Here is a 19,185-nt window from a genome sequence, read left to right on the forward strand (position 1 = left end):
TCCTGCAGTGATTCCGCCGTCAAAGCACCGGGCCGGCAACATCATTCCATTGCTTTTGCCAACTGTTTTAAAAACTTCGCACTCTCCCATTTCCGTCAGGCTGATACCGTTTGCACGTTTCCCCAAGATTGCTGCAGTCATCCGCGCGTTACCGCCAGTAAGACGAGAAAGGTTACTGTCGGTCACGCATCAGACCGGAGCGGAAAACGAGGAGCGACCTGGCTTTAAAGTTCCCATTGCCTTCCGACATGAAGGTGCCCGCGGAATGCCGACTGCCCCGGCCACCCCACATGCAACGTTGAATTCAGACGACCTACTTTTCTCCGAACTTTGCTTCTCTCTCTGACAAAGATTCAAACATGGACTCAAGAGGATGAAACATTCAATCCTGAACAAAGTTTCTCCCTCCCCGCCCCGTTTGGACGATCTGGCGGCAGTTTTACATGAGTCAGACCCCACCTTCGGGATCCGGCCAATGTGAGGAACAGATGATGAATAAATTAGTCAAATATCGATGTGCAAATTAGTCGGATGACGGAAAAGATCTGTTTAAAAAGCCAATGGCAGCCCCCCCCCTACCACCCCACCTCGCTTTTCGCGAAAGAAGCCGCTGTAACGAGCTCCTTGGAGAAGTTTGAACCAAGTCTCAGTTTCCACCAACTTTGGGGCTGTTAGCGCGGCCACTTCATTCGCTCCACGGGGTCCAAGCCAACCTCCTGCTCCAAAGTCCGAGCAGTGAGAGGGCAATGAGTTGCCTTGCTGTGTGTGTCAGCCTTCTGTCTCTGCTATCGACCGGCTCCTCGGAGAACTCTTCCAAGGACACGCTGACTGGTAAGGATGCAGGTCAAATCAGAATTAAGAACTTTTCTCCCAGATAGCTTCAGTTAAAATGATTTCCTGCTCCCGAGACTGTCACTCCTCCTCAGCTCAGAAGGTTCTGTTCCTCCAGCCCTTTCCGCACACCTCTGGGATTCCCAGCAGGATGAGACTGTCAACTGGTTCCCGTCCTTCTCCAACCGGGCGGCGCGGTCAAGAAAGCATGTTCCCAAAGTAGAGATCCGCCTGCTTGCTTTTTTTTGGAACATCCTTCCATTCAAGCACAGGGAACGTGCCAAGCCCATGCTCGCTCCACAAATTTGAGGTGCCTCAACATATTTTGAGAGACCCCGTGCATTTTATTCAGTAGGAATCAGTGCGGTGTCGAAGTTCTTTTACTTTCAGACATGGTTTCTTTTTAGCACAGGTGGTCCACATGATCCGCCATACACTCTTTACCTGCTCCCTCACCACCAGGAAACGCTGTGGGGGTCAGACCAGTGCACGGCTGCGTTTGATATCACACAAGCCTGGGAGCGAGAAGATGCTCCTAGTACGAATGCAGGACCATCTCAGATGCCGCTGAGTTCACTCCAAAAAGAAAAGATGTATCTTAAACGAGAATGTTCAAAATGACTAAAATTAGATCTCCAGCAGATGTCACATTGACAAGAGAGAGGGCTGGAATCTTGAGAAGGAAAACAAGGAGGGGAGCATAAGGATAAGAGGATGAGAGCAGGATGATCCACATAATCCCGGCACCCTTCTCCCTGGGAGCAGTTCATATTCTCATTATCTGACCACTTGCTTGATAAACAACACTTGCCACTAGCGTGTGAAAATTCGCCGTGCACATTACAACCAGTGAGAATGAATCCAAGCCATCAGCTGTAAAACACTTTGGAGAGTCACGCAGATTGAAAACAAAAAAATGCCCAGCAGACGAGGGGGGGGGGGGGGGGGAGAACATATTTCTTGGATGCTCTCTGACCTGAATTTTCCAGTATTATTTTGGATTTCCAGCATTTGCAGTGCTTTTGGAAGCAATTGCAAACCACTAGCAGTCTCAAATACCAGGCAGAAAGTTTTATGCTCCCTCTGAACAGATGAGGGGGATGGAGGAGGGTGAAAATAAAAGCATATGCAATGTGATCCAATTTGTTGGGACCATACCTGAAGCCATTTTGTGTGTAATGAATAAAGTAGACGAGAACTTGATTTAAATCTAGCAATGGCCAAGGTTTGAACAAATCTGACAGCTGATGGAAGTGTTGATCAAAACTGGTCTCATGCTTTTTTTCAGAACTGTATATCAGCCAGAAAATAGAAGCACCTTTCTCTGCAAGCCCCCCCCCCCCCCACTCCCCGCCACTGTGGCCCTAGAAACCCCATCACTCTCTGAACTTCTGCTGTTGCCAGGGACTGTCTTTAACAGATCTCATCCACAGGCACCATGTGCAGGGATTCATGGAGACTGGAGGTGAATGTAAATTCATCAGGATTCCCATGTTTCCACTGGGGATTCTACAGTATGGGATCCAATCATAGCTCAAATTCAAGACTCCCACAATTCTTGTACTGCTCTTCTGATTATAGCAAGTTCAATCTTAAAAAAAAATCACTCTGGTTTCTGTTGTTACAGTTCACAAGTGTTGGAGTTCCATACTTTCTGTAACCTCTTTCTTTCAGTCTTACCTCTTGTAAAATTTTCCAAATGCTGTCTTTTTGACCCACGCTCTAATTGGTTTATGAAACTCTTTGGAAAATTTTTCAGCACTGAAACTCTTCTCTAAAATCAAGTTGCTGTAACCTGAGGGCATGATTTGTGGGGAGAGACTGGACAAACTTGCATTATTTTCTTTGGAGCATAGGGGATGAAGGTAAATTCACCAGAGATGAGTTAAACGATGAGAGGCATTGATTGGGTGGGCAGTCAAAATCTTCTTCCAAAAGCACCACACACTTAAAGGATGTGTGCTTAAGATGAGGGGGAGGAAGGTTAAGAAAGATGTGCAGGGCTAATAGTTTAAGCAGAGGATGATAGGAGTCTGGATCAGACTGCCAGAGGTAGCGGTGGAAGCAGGTACAATAGTAGCATTTAAGAAGCTTCTAGATAGACACATGAATATGAAAAGGATGGATTTAGACATCATGATTAGCATATGAGCCAAAGGGTCTTTTCTTGTGCAATGCTGTTCTATTAAAAGTTATCTAATATAGTTACTTAATGATATGAGCCTTCATATAGAAAGTGCTAGATATATAGAAAAGAATAGGTGGAATTTACAGCACCGAAGAAAAGCACTTTGATGATGTCAATCTCGGGGTTTGCTAAATCTTGGTGGTCAGTGGTGATATTCAGTTAAGATTTGAGTCTGGTCCAACTTCCAACACTAAGTCTGCATTGAGTTCATAAGAACACAAGTTATTAGAAGCAGGAGACCACCCATCTCTCAAGCCTGGTCCACCATTCAATGTTAACATGGCTTATCTGCCCAGAGCCTCAACTGTTCCTCTGCACCTGTTCTATGTAGGTCTCCATTTCAAAAATGTATCTACTTGCTCTTTAAATTTTCTGGTGATCTAACTACTACAACCCTGGGAGGTAGAGAATTCCTGAGATATTCCACCCTCTGTATGAAGAGATTCCGATGCACCTGACTGCACTTTAATCTTGTACATGGGTTTCATCATTTGAAACTCCCATCAGAAGAAACATTTTGACATTTGCCTATCATGCCCCCTCAGGATCTTGTATGTTTCAATAAGAAATCCTTTGACTCTTCAAATCTCCAAGGAATACTGGTTTAGATGCAGAAATTGGTCAATCCAAGTTATTTCTTCCTGAAAAATCTGATATTAATCATTACAAGCATGATGCCTATTGACGACATCAACTAATCAATAAAGACTTGACATCTTGCAACTTCCAAGACTTCAATATTCTGAATAGCTCTTGCTTTTCTTACTGTACTCGTTTGTCCTTGATTACTTTGAGTATTGACATACTACTTTCTTAATATTTTTCTTACAAATGAAAGAATGTTGATGCATTGCCAAATGCAGATCCATTTGAATAGAAAATGACTATTTACTTGTTGGTTGGGCAAAAGAATGTATGGGATGATTCTGCCATTTTAAGTGATACTGCTTGGAGCTGAATTGGCTGCTTCTTTAAACACGTTCCTAAACGCTCTGAAATCTACACAGGGGATTAGAACATGCTGGACATCACAATATTGCAGAGTTGAGTTTCTAGGTAGAACCAATGAAAGATGTTGTCAGATTATTCTCAGTATGTCCACTAGAGTGTAGCTCTAATTGTAATAAAACTGATTACTTACACATTAATGTTACATTTTCTTCTCCAACATGCTATGATTGATTTCTTATAGTCCTGATTGTCTGCTTTGGCATTCTTTGAGATATGATAGTGTCAGAGAGTTATTCAACCATTGAGGTCATGCCTTATTGGGGTGGCATGGGAGGTGTAGCAGTTAGCACAACCCCTTTACAGTGCCAGTGATCGGGATCAGGGTTTGAATTCTGTGCTGTCTGTAAGGTGTTTGTACATTCTCTCCATGCCTGCTTGAGTTTTTTTCTGGGGGCTCCGGTTTCCTCCCACACTCCAAAACTTACTGGGGTTTGTAGGTTAATTGTAGGTAGTGGGCCGAAATGGCCTGTTAGCATACTGTATATCTAAATTAAAACAAATTCAATTAAATTAAATTGTTCAGTCTTTGCCCTTTGCACTTATTGCAAACTGTCCTGCAAGGGTAACTAAATATCATCTAAGATTCAGATTCTGGCTTAATTTTCCTTGCTATAACGTTGGGTGGAGAGCTAATTATAGTTCAATTGCTATTGCTCCTGCCAAGGTTAATTAATTTAGTGCAGAGTTTGGGTTAAAGCTGGCACCATTCTTGCTCTGAACTGCATCAGGCTGTGAATGTCAACATTAATGTTTTTGAGGCAAAAGTAAGCATTATTATCCATATTGTGTTATGGCTTTCATTCTGCGTTGAAAACCCAGATTTATTTGAAAACCAAAAAAAATCCATGGATACGGAATAGAAACATTGGAACCATAAAATGATGATAGAATGTTGTCAGTCTTTGATTCAGATTAATGGTGTGTCTCATTCATTTTGCATTGTTGTGTGGTGTCAAAAATATCCCCATTGATTTTGGTAGATACTTCAAGAAGGGCAAAAAGTGGATAATTTCGAATGTAGTTCAGGTACCGTTTTTTGAAATTAAAGCAGCTGAAATGTAGTAACAGAAGTTTTCTATTTTACCACTTCGAGTTATTCAGACATTGGAAAAGTAGGATGGTGATGGTAAATAAGATTGGTTTAAGATCTGATAAATGAGGAGAAACATCAAGTGGTAATCATACAAAAGTGTAATAATTTTCAACTTTAATTTGTCTTCTTGACCATCCTCGTCCCTCAGGTGAACAACTTCTTCCAAAGTTATTCAGTAGTCTACCTAATGAAAACTTAGAATGGATTTGGGTGATGGGATGAAAAAAAAATAGACATTTCTGATGATCCAGGTTTACTCTGAATCAAGTGAAAATGCATCATCCTTGATCCCAGGGTCCTACAGTACAACTCCGATTATCCAAAATGGTCAGGACTGGGCCCATTTTGGATAAACGTTTTTTTCAGAGAAGCTATCATTTTTTAAAACAGCCCAGTAGCAACAGCAATCACTTGTTACAGTGTTTATACAACGACAAACAACAAGTAAGGCTTTTTAAGCATTAAAAATGTTTAATTCACACCAAAAAAAATTGCTGGCTAATGCCGATCCCTAACACTTCCCCACTAAGGATCCACTCATGCCAGGAGTCCGAGGTCTGTTGCTGCCGTCGCCAGGAGCCTGAAGTCTGCTGCTGTTGGCGCCGGGAGCCCGACATCCCTGGTCAGTTTGGCTCCAAAAAAATTTGAATAAATGAGGATTTTGGGAGAATCTGATTTCAGATAATTGGAGTTGCATTGTACTAAAGATTAGAAAAGGTATACAGTATACCAAAATTTCTGCTTGTCCAGAAACATTCTTCACTAAATTCTCACTGAAGATGTCTCTGTGTCTGGTGATATTGGAGGAATGGAGGATTTTATTGTCGTTTGCTTGTCCTTCATTTGAAATGAATAAGTAAATGTACTTCTGGCAAATTTTGTTGTTAATTTCTGATTTCTTTTCCTTTGTTTTGTTTAGAATTTTCTAGAAAATGTTTGAACAGTAACTTGCTATTTAAAAATAGAAGCTCTTGGCAACTAATGGAATTATTAATACTCACAATCTATATATTCTGAATTGAAAACCATCCATGTTTCTCACCTCTTTATGTGCTTTGGATAGGGACGGGTGGTTAGAAAACGGAGGCTTTCTATGAACCCTTTCAATGCAAGTACTCTTGAAAATCCAGCTGCCCTATTTATTTTTAATGAAGCAACTAAATCAAGAAATTCACATAAGTAAAGTTGCATCTTCTATTGATGAGAAAGATCTTTGGATAAAATTTCAGGCATAACTTGGAATTGTTCATCCTTGATTCTTTGTAAAAGAATAATGAAATGCATTGTTCTCTTTCTCTTTAACATGAACTGCTAATCCTTGGTTATAAAAAAGAAAGTAATGTACATGTTAACAGAATGCATTCTTTTGGTTGGTTTTCACTCAGCCTCTGGTTGCAAAATTGTCTTCAGTACCATTTTGCATATCTCCATAACCTAATCCTGATCTTGTTAAGCAGTTGGAAGTTTTCTGTCTCTAGACAATACAGAACCTTGGGGATTAAGACTAAAGTTATTCATGTTGGATTGTAGAACCATTATTATTCCATTTTCAATTTAACAACAACCTTGTACTTAACAGTACCTTTGCAAACTGATCTTTTGTGGCTCTCTTACAGGCAAGGCAGTTCAGGATGTGCTGCATAAAGAAACTCTAAGTCAGCATTACAGGACTATTGAGACAAAATTTAACCTTCAGAGTTCAACAAAAGACTGTCCCATTTTTGTAGGTGTGAAAGAAAGTCTGTTGAAATGTAACTTCAATAACACTTCCAAGACATTCATTATAATTCATGGTTGGACGGTGAGTTACACAATCTGCCATATCTATCTATGAGCCAGCAACTTGGCTGAACATTTTCAACATAAAAATTGATCCCATGATGCAGATATTTTCTTTCTTTTTCAATCTTTTTATTAACATTTCATAATTTACTCAGCATAAGGAGAATAGAAATAACACAATTAAAATGGTACAGGTATGTCCAAATCTACATAGTGCATCATATATAAATTCCAAAGAGTGAGTATGTGACATATTAGAAATAATTTTCCTAACAAAGAAAACAGAGATAAAGAAATAATTATATTAAAAAACTCAACTAATCCACTAAAAAAAAATTTAAAAACTGAGCGGTCTATCCCGAGAATCTGTCAAATAGTTTAAAACCTAGCTCCAGGCCACACGTACCGATAACAAAAATGGCAAGAATTATATTATGTTTGGAAAGGAAGAGTTAATTCATAGAATAACGTCAGTTATATCCCATGAAATTAATCAATAAATGCTCAGATATTTTCATTATTCTTACCAAATCATGTTTTGATGGATCATTCTTTTGTTATATTTCAAGAAATTGTAGTATAATTGAAAACTTAAAAAAACTTGTTCCTTGAACAGTTCCTCTCTTTAAGATAACTTTTAAGTTTAAACATCGAAAAAAGGTTTAGAAAGTTGTTGGAAATTGGCATTTTTCTTTAAAAATGTCAAAGTCATCACTCTGAGGACAACTTCAGATATGGATACATACCTGCTTAAATGAAGATAATTGAGTCCTGAATAAGATAAGGTCTTTGTGATTGCACAGTAACCCAGTTTTCCTTTGCTCTCACCCCTCCCTAAACTCAACCTGACTATCAGATGCTGTGTTTGATAGAATCCCAATCCCAGCCCTTTCTGCAATTGGCTAATTTAATGCAGGAAACCTGGGATATTGAAAAATATTCTGCTGAATCCGTAAAGAGAGGAGGTGTACTCATTTCAAATCTGATTAAAGATCATCAACCTTAGCACTTTGGTGCCCAGTTATAACAACAGCTCACAGATTAAAAATTGGACAAAATACATAAAGACAATAGCAGCAAAATACCTCAGAGTAGGAGTAGATTCAAAAGTCTAGCGGTCCACTGAATTTTTCTTTCCTTTACTATTTTCTATCTCTTGGTTGTTTTCTTTTTCTTTTGCTGTTTGGGTGGAGGGAGGGGAATTACAAGTAAATTGATATTGTACTTGAATCTCAGAAGTGATTTGTACTAAAATAATGTTTAAATATGTTCAAAATGACTGTGTTTTCAAAAGTGACCCACCATGCTTGTTTGGAAAAACAGAAATAAAATAAAAAAAAAAAATCAACCTTAAATATTCTCTTGCACAGATGCTGCCTGACCAGCTTTTCTTCAGCTGCATTATTTTCCATTTAAATCTAGATCTTATTTTTTTGAATGACTCACTCTTGTAAGACAAACCTGATATACACAGCCAAATTCAAAGCATGTTATGATTATTGTAATGCAGGAACCAAAGCAGCCACACTGCACTGCAATGTATGACAAACAGAGGGACAGAAATCAGGTAATATGTTGCAGTTGGTCGAAATACAAATGTTGTTAAGAACAGCAAGAATACAAGGTGCCCCCTTGTATAATGTTTTGCCAGGTGCTGTCTAACAATGCAACACTCCCATTGCTTCATTCATCGGAGTATTGTAATTTCCCTAAATCTTGAACTCCCCAGCATCTTGGCTAACCTTTAATTCTGTTGATTTCCATATTTGGCTGCTCTGCCATTGAGAAACACGTGGCTGCAGAAGCCATGAGTACTGAATGTTTTACTTCTACAATCTAACAATCTCATCCATGAACTTTTTTTTTAAGATGCTTCATAAGGCTGATCTCTTTGACCAGGCATTTTCTCAGCTGCCTTAATGTGCACTGTTACTTTGCTTGGTTTCTACGATGATAATTTAGTGAAGTGGCATATAAATGAATATTATACAGCAATATAGGACATTATTTTGTGGTTTAATGGAAACAACTATTTTGCCAGTTGTTTGCACCTAAACATTTAACTTGTATTGATGTAATGTAAAACACATCTACAGAAAATAGCTTGCTATAAACTCTAGAAACTTTGAACCACAAATCCCATGCTATATTTCAATAGATACCATTTAATTTTAAGATGCAACAAATCAGAACAAAACTATTAATTGCCAATTCAAAATTAGTAGTCCGTGATTGAGGGAGTGCTAAGTGGTGCTTTTGCAGAATATGAATAATTGCCCTTATGAGGATGATGCATGTGGTAAAAGGTTTATCTGATGCCGGTTTGTTGATGTTATTGACACCAACCATGAAAAGAATGTGCTCGTTCAACTAATTCGAGCCCCTCACCCCACTCTTGTGCCTATAATTGTCTTCCTGCTGATTTGTCACTGACCATCCTTGGGCTTACTCTGAATATAATCCTGGTTCAAGTAAGTGAACATGGTCAGAACCAGATGAGCTGAAAGGCTGTTAAAGATTGTATAAAAGGGGGGATGTTTGAAGGAAGTGCCTCCAAATGCTGCCCAGTTACATTAATTGTAATTCCAAACTTGGAACAAGCTGCCAAGTAAGCTATAGAAGTGAGTACAATTATGATGTTGAGAAGATATTTGGACAGAACTATGAATAGAAAGGTTTTAGAAGTATATCGACCAAATGCAGGCAAGTGGGAGTCACCCAGAATCCCAACTTGGTTACATTGATGAGTTGGGACAAAGGGCCTGTTCTGTGCTGGTTGGCTCCAAGACTCTACATCTAAATGAATCCATAGACAGTACATTATGTTAATATGCACAGGCTACTTGCTTTTCAAGTGACAATTCATCATTTTTATGGAGGCTGGAGAAGGTGTTGCAAAGCAGCAGAGCTGTGTATATATGGGTCCCTAATAAGGGAACATAAATCTGGGGATTAAAAAAAGGAACAGTACCAATAATCCTTCAACAATTCAAGTCTCACTGAAAAATGGTGCCTATTGAAAGTGAGGAGGTGCTCTTTTAGTAACCATTGTCTTACTTTGTAGACAACAGGATTGATGGAATCTTGGATCAGTGCTATGGTTAAAGCTCTTCAAAAACAAGAAACACATGCAAACGTCATTGTGATCAATTGGCTTGAACGTGCACACCAACTTTACACAACAGCTGTCAACAACTCTGAGGTGGTTGGAAAAGAAGTCGCTATCTTAATTGATTGGCTGAAGGTAAATAATACTACTTAACTCTTCAAAGCCCTAATATATGCATTCTAGATTAGCTTTATCTTTCAAAGTTATTAATTGTTGATATTACTAAAAGTGGGTGCACTCTGTGGCAATTAAGATGTGTGATAAGATGAGGTTTAGGGCTGTGAGTTGGCTGAAGGATGAAAATTAAGTGTGGGACTTACCTGAATGAGGTTGTAGTCAAATGCTGCACAATGAAAACCCTGTGGTTTAGAGATTGACCCTATCATGATCACTTCTTGGGTAATGTGGATTAATTTAATAGAACATGACATTATTAAAGCCCAACATTGTAACATCACCTCTGATTCAGATGGTTTCAAGTTGAAAGTTGTTAGGTTTTGAATGTCTCAGGAGAAACTCTTGACGAAGGATTATTTACCACTTTTAAAAGGAAGTGGATAAATACCCGTATATTTTGGTGTATAAGTCAACCGGCAGATGTGTTGACCCCTTTTTTTCAGCTTCATTTTAATGTTTTTATCATATATCAGGCATACAAATCAACCCCGAAAAATTGCGATGACTGAGTTGTTGGGCATTGGTCGGCGTATCAGTTGACCCCCAAAAATCGCAGTGATTGAGTTGTTGGGTGAAGGTGGTTGTTATCATGGAGGCTCCATCAAAGTGACAATAGAATGAAGTGAGTTTTAAAGTAAAAGTGATAGAAATGGCCAAGAAAACCAACAAGTGTGCTGCTGCAAGGAAATTTTTGATGTATATAAGAAGTTGGTAAGAAATTGGAGGAAGAAAGAAGAGACTTAAAGAAAAATACTGAAAAGACAATCTTCAATGAGAAGAGGAACCACTCATTGGCCAGAATTGGAAAGTTACATTGTAGAATGGGTAGATGAACAGTGGCAAGATTGCTACATAGTCATACGAAATACTGAAATGGGCCAAGTTGCATCCGGACCTTGGTGATGATTTTGAGGCTACAGTCGGCTGGTGCAATCGTTCCATGAACACGAACAATCTGGTATAACAATTTTTTAAAAATTGCACAGAAACGACCAAAAGATCTTGATCATAAAGTTGTAAGTTTTCACCAGTTTATTATACGTAACCGGCAGAAACACCATTTTGCATTGGCAAATATCAGAAATGTAGACATGATAGGCAATAGAGCAGTGGAATGGAAAGGTGTGAAAACTGTGCAAACCAGAAGTACAAGCCATGAAAGGACCAGGTTTACCTTGGCGTTATTGTCCATGGCCGACGGGACGAAGTTAAGTCCATGGTAATCTTCAAACACAAAATTAAACCTGAAATAAAATTCCCAGCAGGTATTTTTTTACATTTTCATGTTTAAAAAAAAAGGATGGATGGATGTAAATGGTGTGAAACTATGGATAGACAATGTGTGGAACAGATGGCCAGGCGGTTTACCCAAAGAACAGAGTTTGCTGGTCTAGGATATATTTTGTAGCCACTTAACTGAGAAGACTAAAAGTAGATTAACACTGTCACATTTGTGGCCCGAAATGTGAAGTTAATAAAACATTAAACACAAGTTTTATCAGGTAAACTTCTCAGAGTCTTTATTTTCCAGTTTCCTTTGTTCTCCTGCTTGTGCTCTTATCTCTCTCTCATACCACGTGACTTCCGGTACATCTCATACATATTCATTATCATGACATCCCTCCTTTAATCAGAAATAAACTTTACCTTCACTTACCAATATCCCTCGGAAACTTACAAACATCGTAACTAATGGTAATACTATAACTCAACTACATGAAATTTACTTCCTACAGCACTCATACATGCACTTTATGATATAAGATTAAATACTGTCCCAAAGTTCTTATTAAAACTATAGCACAAAGTCTTTGTTTCGTTTGGGAACTTTCTGGTTTCGTTTTGGCCTGCCTGCGATATTGTCGTCGCTTCTCGGTTGTTCACTCTCAGCGTCGGAAATAATGCTCGCCACGGCTTCGGGTGTTTCTGGCGCTCTAGTCACTTCATCAGGAGTGCTGGTAACTGCCTCTGGAACATCATCAGGTCTCTCAGTTTCAGCATCTCGTATTGGCCTTTCAACTTCTTGCTCGATGTATCTCTGTACTGGTACCTTTTTACGCCTGATACATTTCTCTTATACAGGACTCCAGTCGGAGACTTGACTGTCACCATACTGCCACTTCTGGATACGACAGTATAGGGTTGATGGTAATAAGGTGTGTCTAGCTTACCAACAGTTTCATGCCTCACTAGAACATTATCTCCTGGCATGATGTCTGAGTACTTGGCTCCATGTTTCGAATCTGTGTATAGCTTTGCTGCACCTTTCTTTTCAGCATCGTGGTCCCTCATCTCCTGGTCGTCTCGGATTTCCTTTATTTCTGGCATTTTTGTGCAGATTTTTCTCCCAAAAAATGCTTCTGCAGGACTTTTTCCAGTGGTTGCATGAGGCGTTGCTCGATAGACAGCCACATAAGATAGCAATGCTTCTCGCCAATTTTGTCCTTCTGCGTGTGCAATCCTCAATCGTTTTTCAATGGACTGATTTTGTCTCTCTACTTCTCCGTTGGCTTGCGGCCATTTCGGAGTTACTTTATGATGGTGGATACCTGTGGTCCTCATGTATTCCGCAAATGTCTCTGAAATGAATTGTGGACCATTGTCAGAGTATAATGTAACAGGTAATCCATATCTTGCGAATATCTCTGCTAATGCTTGTATTGTTTTTTCAGTGGTTGTGGACTTCAACACCACGTACTCATAGTATCTGCTGTAGTAATCTATCACTACCATAATTGATTCACCCATCGGTAAAGGTCCAAGAAAATCAACAGCTATGTCGATCCATGATCCTGTCGGAAGTTGCGTACTCCGGATCGGTTCTGGCGGATTACTCCTACTTGTGATTTGACATCCGTGACAAGTTTTAACAAATTTCTCTGCGTCCTTATCACAACCTGGCCACCAAACCTTGGTCCTGAGGTTTTGCTTGGTACCAACAATACCTAGGTGTCCTTCATGCGCTAAGGATACGATCTTCGGTCTCAATCTTTGCGGTATCACCAATCTGCAACCTCTTAATACACACTGTCCGATGCAACAAAGTTCGTCTCTAATGGGAATGTAAGCTTTGTGAGTACACTTGTCCCATTGTCCACTCTTACTTCCCTGAGTTCTGGATCACGTTCGGATTCTCTCTCGACTTCCTTCGTAGACACAGCTTTCGGTGTCGCCTGAATAGCTACGAAGCGTACAAAGCTCTCTGTTTCTGTTCCCAATTCTGACTTGGATTGTGGACCGCCATCCTTCACCAATCTGGACAGCGGATCTGCAATGTTTGTTTTCCCTGCAATGTGGATTACTTTATATTTGTAGGGTTGTAGTCTGAGTACCCATCTCTCTATTCTGGCACATGGTTTGGATCTAGGTGCATAGATCACCTCTAATGGCTTATGATCTGTGATGAGTTCAAATTCAATGCCGTATAAATATGCATGGAACCTCTCACAGGCCCATACAAGTCTGAGTGCTTCTTTCTCTGTCTGAGAGTATCTTCTTTCCACATCTGATAACGATCTGCTGGCATAGGCAATGATTCTTGGTCCTCCATCATGCATCTGGACCAACACGGCTCCTAAACCAACCGGGCTGGCATCCGCTATGACTTTGGTTGATGCCGCCGGATCGTAATATCCAAGAGTTTTTGCATCTGTCAGGCTTTGCTTCAGCGCTGTGAACGCTTTCTTCTGCTCAGATCCAAAATGAAAAGGTACACCTTTCCTGGTTAGTTTCCTTAGTGGTTCTGCCACTGTAGCGAAATTAGGAATGAACTTTGCACAAAAATTGACCAATCCCAGGAAACTCCTCACCTCTGTTGCGTTCTGAGGTGCACGTGCCTCTGCAATAGCTTTCACCTTGGCCTCTGCAGGGTTTAGTCCTTCCTGTGTAAGTCTGTGTCCCATGAAGTCCATTTCTGACACACCGAACTGGCACTTGTTTCATTTCACGGTAAGGCCTGCCTCCTGTAGTCTAGATAGTACACACCTCAACTGTTTGTCATGCTCTTCGTTGGTGCATGAACTATGATGTCGTCAGAAATGTTGGCAACTCCAGGAATGCCTTGAATCACTCGATGGATTTCATACTGGTAGATCTCCGAAGCTGCATTAATTACAAATGATAGTCTCTTGTAACGATACAATCCACAGTGAGTCAAAAATGTTGTCACATCTCGGGAACCTGGATCCAGCTTTAATTGATGATAGCCCCATTTCAGATCAATTTTTGAGAATACCTTGCTGGTAGTTAGTTCTTGAAGTATTTCCTCCACTGTTGGTATAGGGTGTCATTCTCTAATTATAGCTTCATTGGCCATTCTCGTGTCAACACATAGTCTTATGTCACCCTTTGGTTTGGGCACAATCACTACGGGACTGACCCATTGTGTCAAATGTTCCTCCGGTTCAATAATGTCTTGTTCGATCAATTCTTTAATTTTGGCTTCGACTTTCCCACGAAGTCCAAACGGAGTTCGGCGCATTGGTTGTGCCTTGGGTTTGACTGTTTCATCTACTCTTAGCTTCAATTGTCGACCTTTCAGCTTTCCTACTCCTTGGAAGACTGCGGGGAATTCTTGCTTCATATCCTCGTATGACTGAATTGAATTGACACAAGCTCCAATATGAAGTATTGCCAGGTCTTGCGCTGTGCTTCTACTCAGCAATGGTTCTCCCCTCTCTTCTATGACCATAAACTCTGCTTCGGTGTACTTATCTCCAGCTTCAACAGTTGCAGTAAAACATCCAATGGTCTGCAATGGCTTGGTTGCTGTGTATGGATACAGTTTCTTGGAACACTTCTTTGAGGTACAGATGATCTTTCTCCTTTTCAACTTCTCCCATAAATGTCGATCAATCACATTACTGTCACTGCCTGAGTATACAATGACCTGCACTGTCACTCCACCAATGATCACTGGGACCTTCTCATGACGTATCTCATTCAACATAAATTGGAAACAACTCATTCCCTCCTGGGTATCATCATCGTCACCGTCTATCTGGCGAATGGTATCTTTCTTTCCAGGATACTTTCCTTTCCCCCAGGCTTTGCCTTTGGAAGTTGTACTCTTCCTCTTCTGGTCTGCATTGGACTTGCTTTTGCACTTCTTTGCAAAGTGGTCCTTACCTCCACACTTTCTGCAAACTTTGCCTTTGGCCGGGCAATATGGGTCTTTTCCAAAGTGACCTCGGTTTCCACATCTATAACACTCCACATCCTGTGTCGACGTATATCTTGGCTGGTTATGGCGATGTGAGAGCCTCTTAATTTGCTGGCTTGAGTTGTCTTTCAGGGTCATGGTATGAAATTGCCCTTCAACAGCCTCTAATGCAGCAGTAATGGTTAAAGCATCGGTGAGTTCCAACTCACTCCCTCTTTCCAGTAGACGTCTTCTGAGTTTATCTGATCTGCAGTGCTGTACAACTTGATCCAATAATTGGTTGTCCAAATCAGCTGGCATGTAATTGCATCCAACAGCTAGCTGGCGTAGTCTCGTCACGTACTGAGCAATTGTCTGGCCATCTTCTTGTCTCGTTCTCCGAAACAAATGGCGTTGAAATGTAGCATTCGGTGTCACTACATAGTGTGCATTTAATGCATCTACCGCTTTCCGGTACTCATCCTTTCTTCCAGTATTCAAAAGTGTCTTAAATGTTTCCAGAACTGCGGCTCCCGCAGTGAAAAGAAGTAACACCCTCCTCTATGCTTTTTGTTCAACTGTACCGGTATCTAGAAATAGGCCACAACTGTCGGCGTAGGATTCAAATTCTTCCAGCCATGCCTTCCACTTCACACTTACAGTGCTTGCATCACCCGTTGGGTCAAAATGAGCAATTCCACTATGTGTTAGAAAGTCACCGTCTGCCCCAGCCATGAGGAAATATCCCAGCCCCAAAAGTACTGAGTCAAAGAGAAAATTCTTATCACCTTGAAGTTGTCTGTAATCCTCTGTAATCTTGTTTAGTCTTTAATTTTCTTCAAGCTTCTTCCATCCTCGTCGCCAATGTCACATTTGTGGCCCGAAATGTGAAGTTAATAAAACATTAAACACAAGTTTTATCAGGTAAACTTCTCAGAGTCTTTATTTTCCAGTTTCCTTTGTTCTCCTGCTTGTGCTCTTATCTCTCTCTCATACCACGTGACTTCCGGTACATCTCATACATATTCATTATCATGACAAACACCACATAATACTTAAATGGCAGTTATCCCAGGAGGTTTGACATCTCTATTGCAACCTCTCGATGTCTGCTTGAACAAGCCATTCAAAGACCATGTGCGTGAGGAATGGAATACATGAATGATGAGGTGGGGAAATGTGTGCTATATCACTTGATGTACTGTGTAAAGCATGTAACAAAATGAAAGTAGAGACTAATAAAATTGTTTAAAAAGTGCGGTATCTCTTGTGCAATTGATGGCATGGAAGAATATTTATTGTGGTAATCTGATGACAAAGCTGAAGCCGCCTTATCAGATACAGACTGGGGCTCATACAATGATGATGACGGTGATTTTGAAGGGTTCTAAATGTGTTTTTTTTTTAATGAAAATTTGTTGTAGTTGAGTTCTTTTGGTTTATCGAGTGTCAACTTGTATGGCAAATTCGTCTCCAAGGGTCAACTTGTATGGCAAATTCGTCTCCAAGGGTCAACTTGTATGGCAAATTCGTCTCCAAGGGTCAACTTGTATGGCAAATTCGTCTCCAAGGGTCAACTTGTATGGCAAATTCGTCTCCAAGGGTCAACTTGTATGGCAAATTCGTCTCCAAGGGTCAACTTGTATGGCAAATTCGTCTCCAAGGGTCAACTTGTATGGCAAATTCGTCTCCAAGGGTCAACTTGTATGGCAAATTCGTCTCCAAGGGTCAACTTGTATGGCAAATTCGTCTCCAAGGGTCAACTTGTATGGCAAATTCGTCTCCAAGGGTCAACTTGTATGGCAAATTCGTCTCCAAGGGTCAACTTGTATGGCAAATTCGTCTCCAAGGGTCAACTTGTATGGCAAATTCGTCTCCAAGGGTCAACTTGTATGGCAAATTCGTCTCCAAGGGTCAACTTGTATGGCAAATTCGTCTCCAAGGGTCAACTTGTATGGCAAATTCGTCTCCAAGGGTCAACTTGTATGGCAAATTCGTCTCCAAGGGTCAACTTGTATGGCAAATTCGTCTCCAAGGGTCAACTTGTATGGCAAATTCGTCTCCAAGGGTCAACTTGTATGGCAAATTCGTCTCCAAGGGTCAACTTGTATGACGAATCAAAGTCCAATGGTTTTTTTGAACTAAATTAAGGTCTCAAAAGTTTATCTGGCTTATAAGCCGACCACCATTTTTTGGAGAGATTTTGAGGGTTCCAAGACTCAACTTACTCACCAAAATATATGGTAGTTTGAAAAGAAATAAATAAAACTATGGATGTAGGAGCTATCTTAGGCTTTCATTTGTTTTGTAAAATTCTCTGTAGTGTCTCAGAAACTTTCAGTAGGAGCATGATTAGGATTAAACATCTTGACTAAAGCGCAACTCCTCTGACTGCACAGCATCCAAACATTGAGATGAATTGCCCATGATCTCAGCATCTGGAGTGATATTTGAAGTAGTAAGTGCTTGATTCAGAGCTAAGAATTTTGCCAACTGATTTTAGCTAGAGCTAGCCATTTGCAGAAAATGAGTTGATTCTACATATGTCAACAAAGCAAATAAAATTTCAAATCTTGTCTTAATGCCAAATCTGATCATTTGCCTGAACCAAAATGTCAGAATAAGGGAAATTCCTTTATTTATTCTATTTGAAAAGGAAAGATTAGAATAACACAACTGCCCTTCTCCAACTTTATTCATGTTGAAGTGGCTTTACTTCAGTTTGACATGATTGGTCATACCATGATGTTACTCATAGGGAGTTAATTTAAAATGGATCAGACACAAAATTGCAAGTCTTATTCATAACTTGGTGTTTAATCTGGGAAAATCTAATGATTTCAGTTTGGAACAAAGAAGGATTTCAGCGATGGCTTTCTTTGTCTTCAGATTTTTAGTCTTTACCTCTTGTAGTAGGACTGCTTAAAGAAATCTCTTGGTGCCTGCCACATTGACCGCCGCCAGTGGCCTGATATTGCCTCCAACCGTGCATCTTGGCACCTCACAGTTCGGCAGGCAGCAACCTCCTTTGAAGAAGACCGCAGAGCCCACCTCACTGACAAAAGACAAAGGAGGAAAAACCCAACACCCAACCCCAACCCAATTTTCCCTTGCAACCGCTGCAACCATGCCTGCCTGTCCCGCATCGGACTTGTCAGTCACCAACAGCCTGCAGCAGACGAGGACATACCCCTCCATAAATCTTCGTCCGCGAAGCCAAGCCAAAGAAGAAGAAGACAAGAATCCCAGTGTAATGGCTTTGTTCTCTCTTTTGGGTAGCATGGTTAGCGTGGTGGTTGGCTCAATGTTGTTACAATGCTGCAGCCCGAATTCGGATCTGATGCTGACTATAAGGAGTTTGTACATTTTCCCCGTGACCTGCATGGATTTTCTCCGGTACTCCGGTTTATTCCCACCTTCCAAAAATATACGAGATTTGGAGGTTAATTGGGTGGCTCAGGCTTGTGGGCCTGAGTGCCCTTTACCAATTTAAAAAAAAAAAAAAAAAAATCACAATCTGTCTGAATGCTGATAAATATAGAGCTGATAATATCACATGGATAGGCAACCTCCACCATGCGCCATGTCTGGTGAAAACATTAACTTTTTAAATAGACTTGTTTACGATTTGTTCACGTGCAGTGGGCTGAGAAAAATGGTGTAATCACCAACCAATCAAAGCCATTCATTATTACAGATATAATATTTCAGTCAGTGAAACTTTCTTTGATACTGAGACGATGAAATCCAATCTAAACTGACCAGGCAGTGTAAGATTTAGGTTATAATTCTCCCAACTTGGTTGAATTTAGCTCAGTCAGAGTTCATACACGGACAAGTTAACATTTTTGAGG

At 40.4% G+C, this 19,185-nt stretch overlaps 1 protein-coding gene across 2 annotated transcripts in view; it reads left to right on the forward strand.

Moving 5' to 3' along the window:
• The first annotated feature begins 411 nt into the window (after positions 1 to 411).
• LOC138757101 (endothelial lipase-like) overlaps positions 412 to 19,185 on the forward strand; it is a 30,172-nt gene continuing 11,398 nt past the window's right edge. Inside the window, exons 1-3 of one of the 2 annotated variants that reach the window (XM_069923878.1) lie at positions 412 to 831; positions 6,740 to 6,924; positions 9,970 to 10,149. In XM_069923878.1, the coding sequence (XP_069779979.1) occupies positions 747 to 831; positions 6,740 to 6,924; positions 9,970 to 10,149 (450 nt within the window). In that variant the 5' untranslated portion in view covers positions 412 to 746. The remainder of the gene's footprint in view (positions 832 to 6,739; positions 6,925 to 9,969; positions 10,150 to 19,185) is intronic. The other variant, XM_069923877.1, reaches the window with a different exon arrangement.

The sequence above is a fragment of the Narcine bancroftii genome, chromosome 3, assembly GCF_036971445.1.
Source record: "Narcine bancroftii isolate sNarBan1 chromosome 3, sNarBan1.hap1, whole genome shotgun sequence".
Taxonomy (NCBI): Eukaryota; Metazoa; Chordata; class Chondrichthyes; order Torpediniformes; family Narcinidae; genus Narcine; species Narcine bancroftii.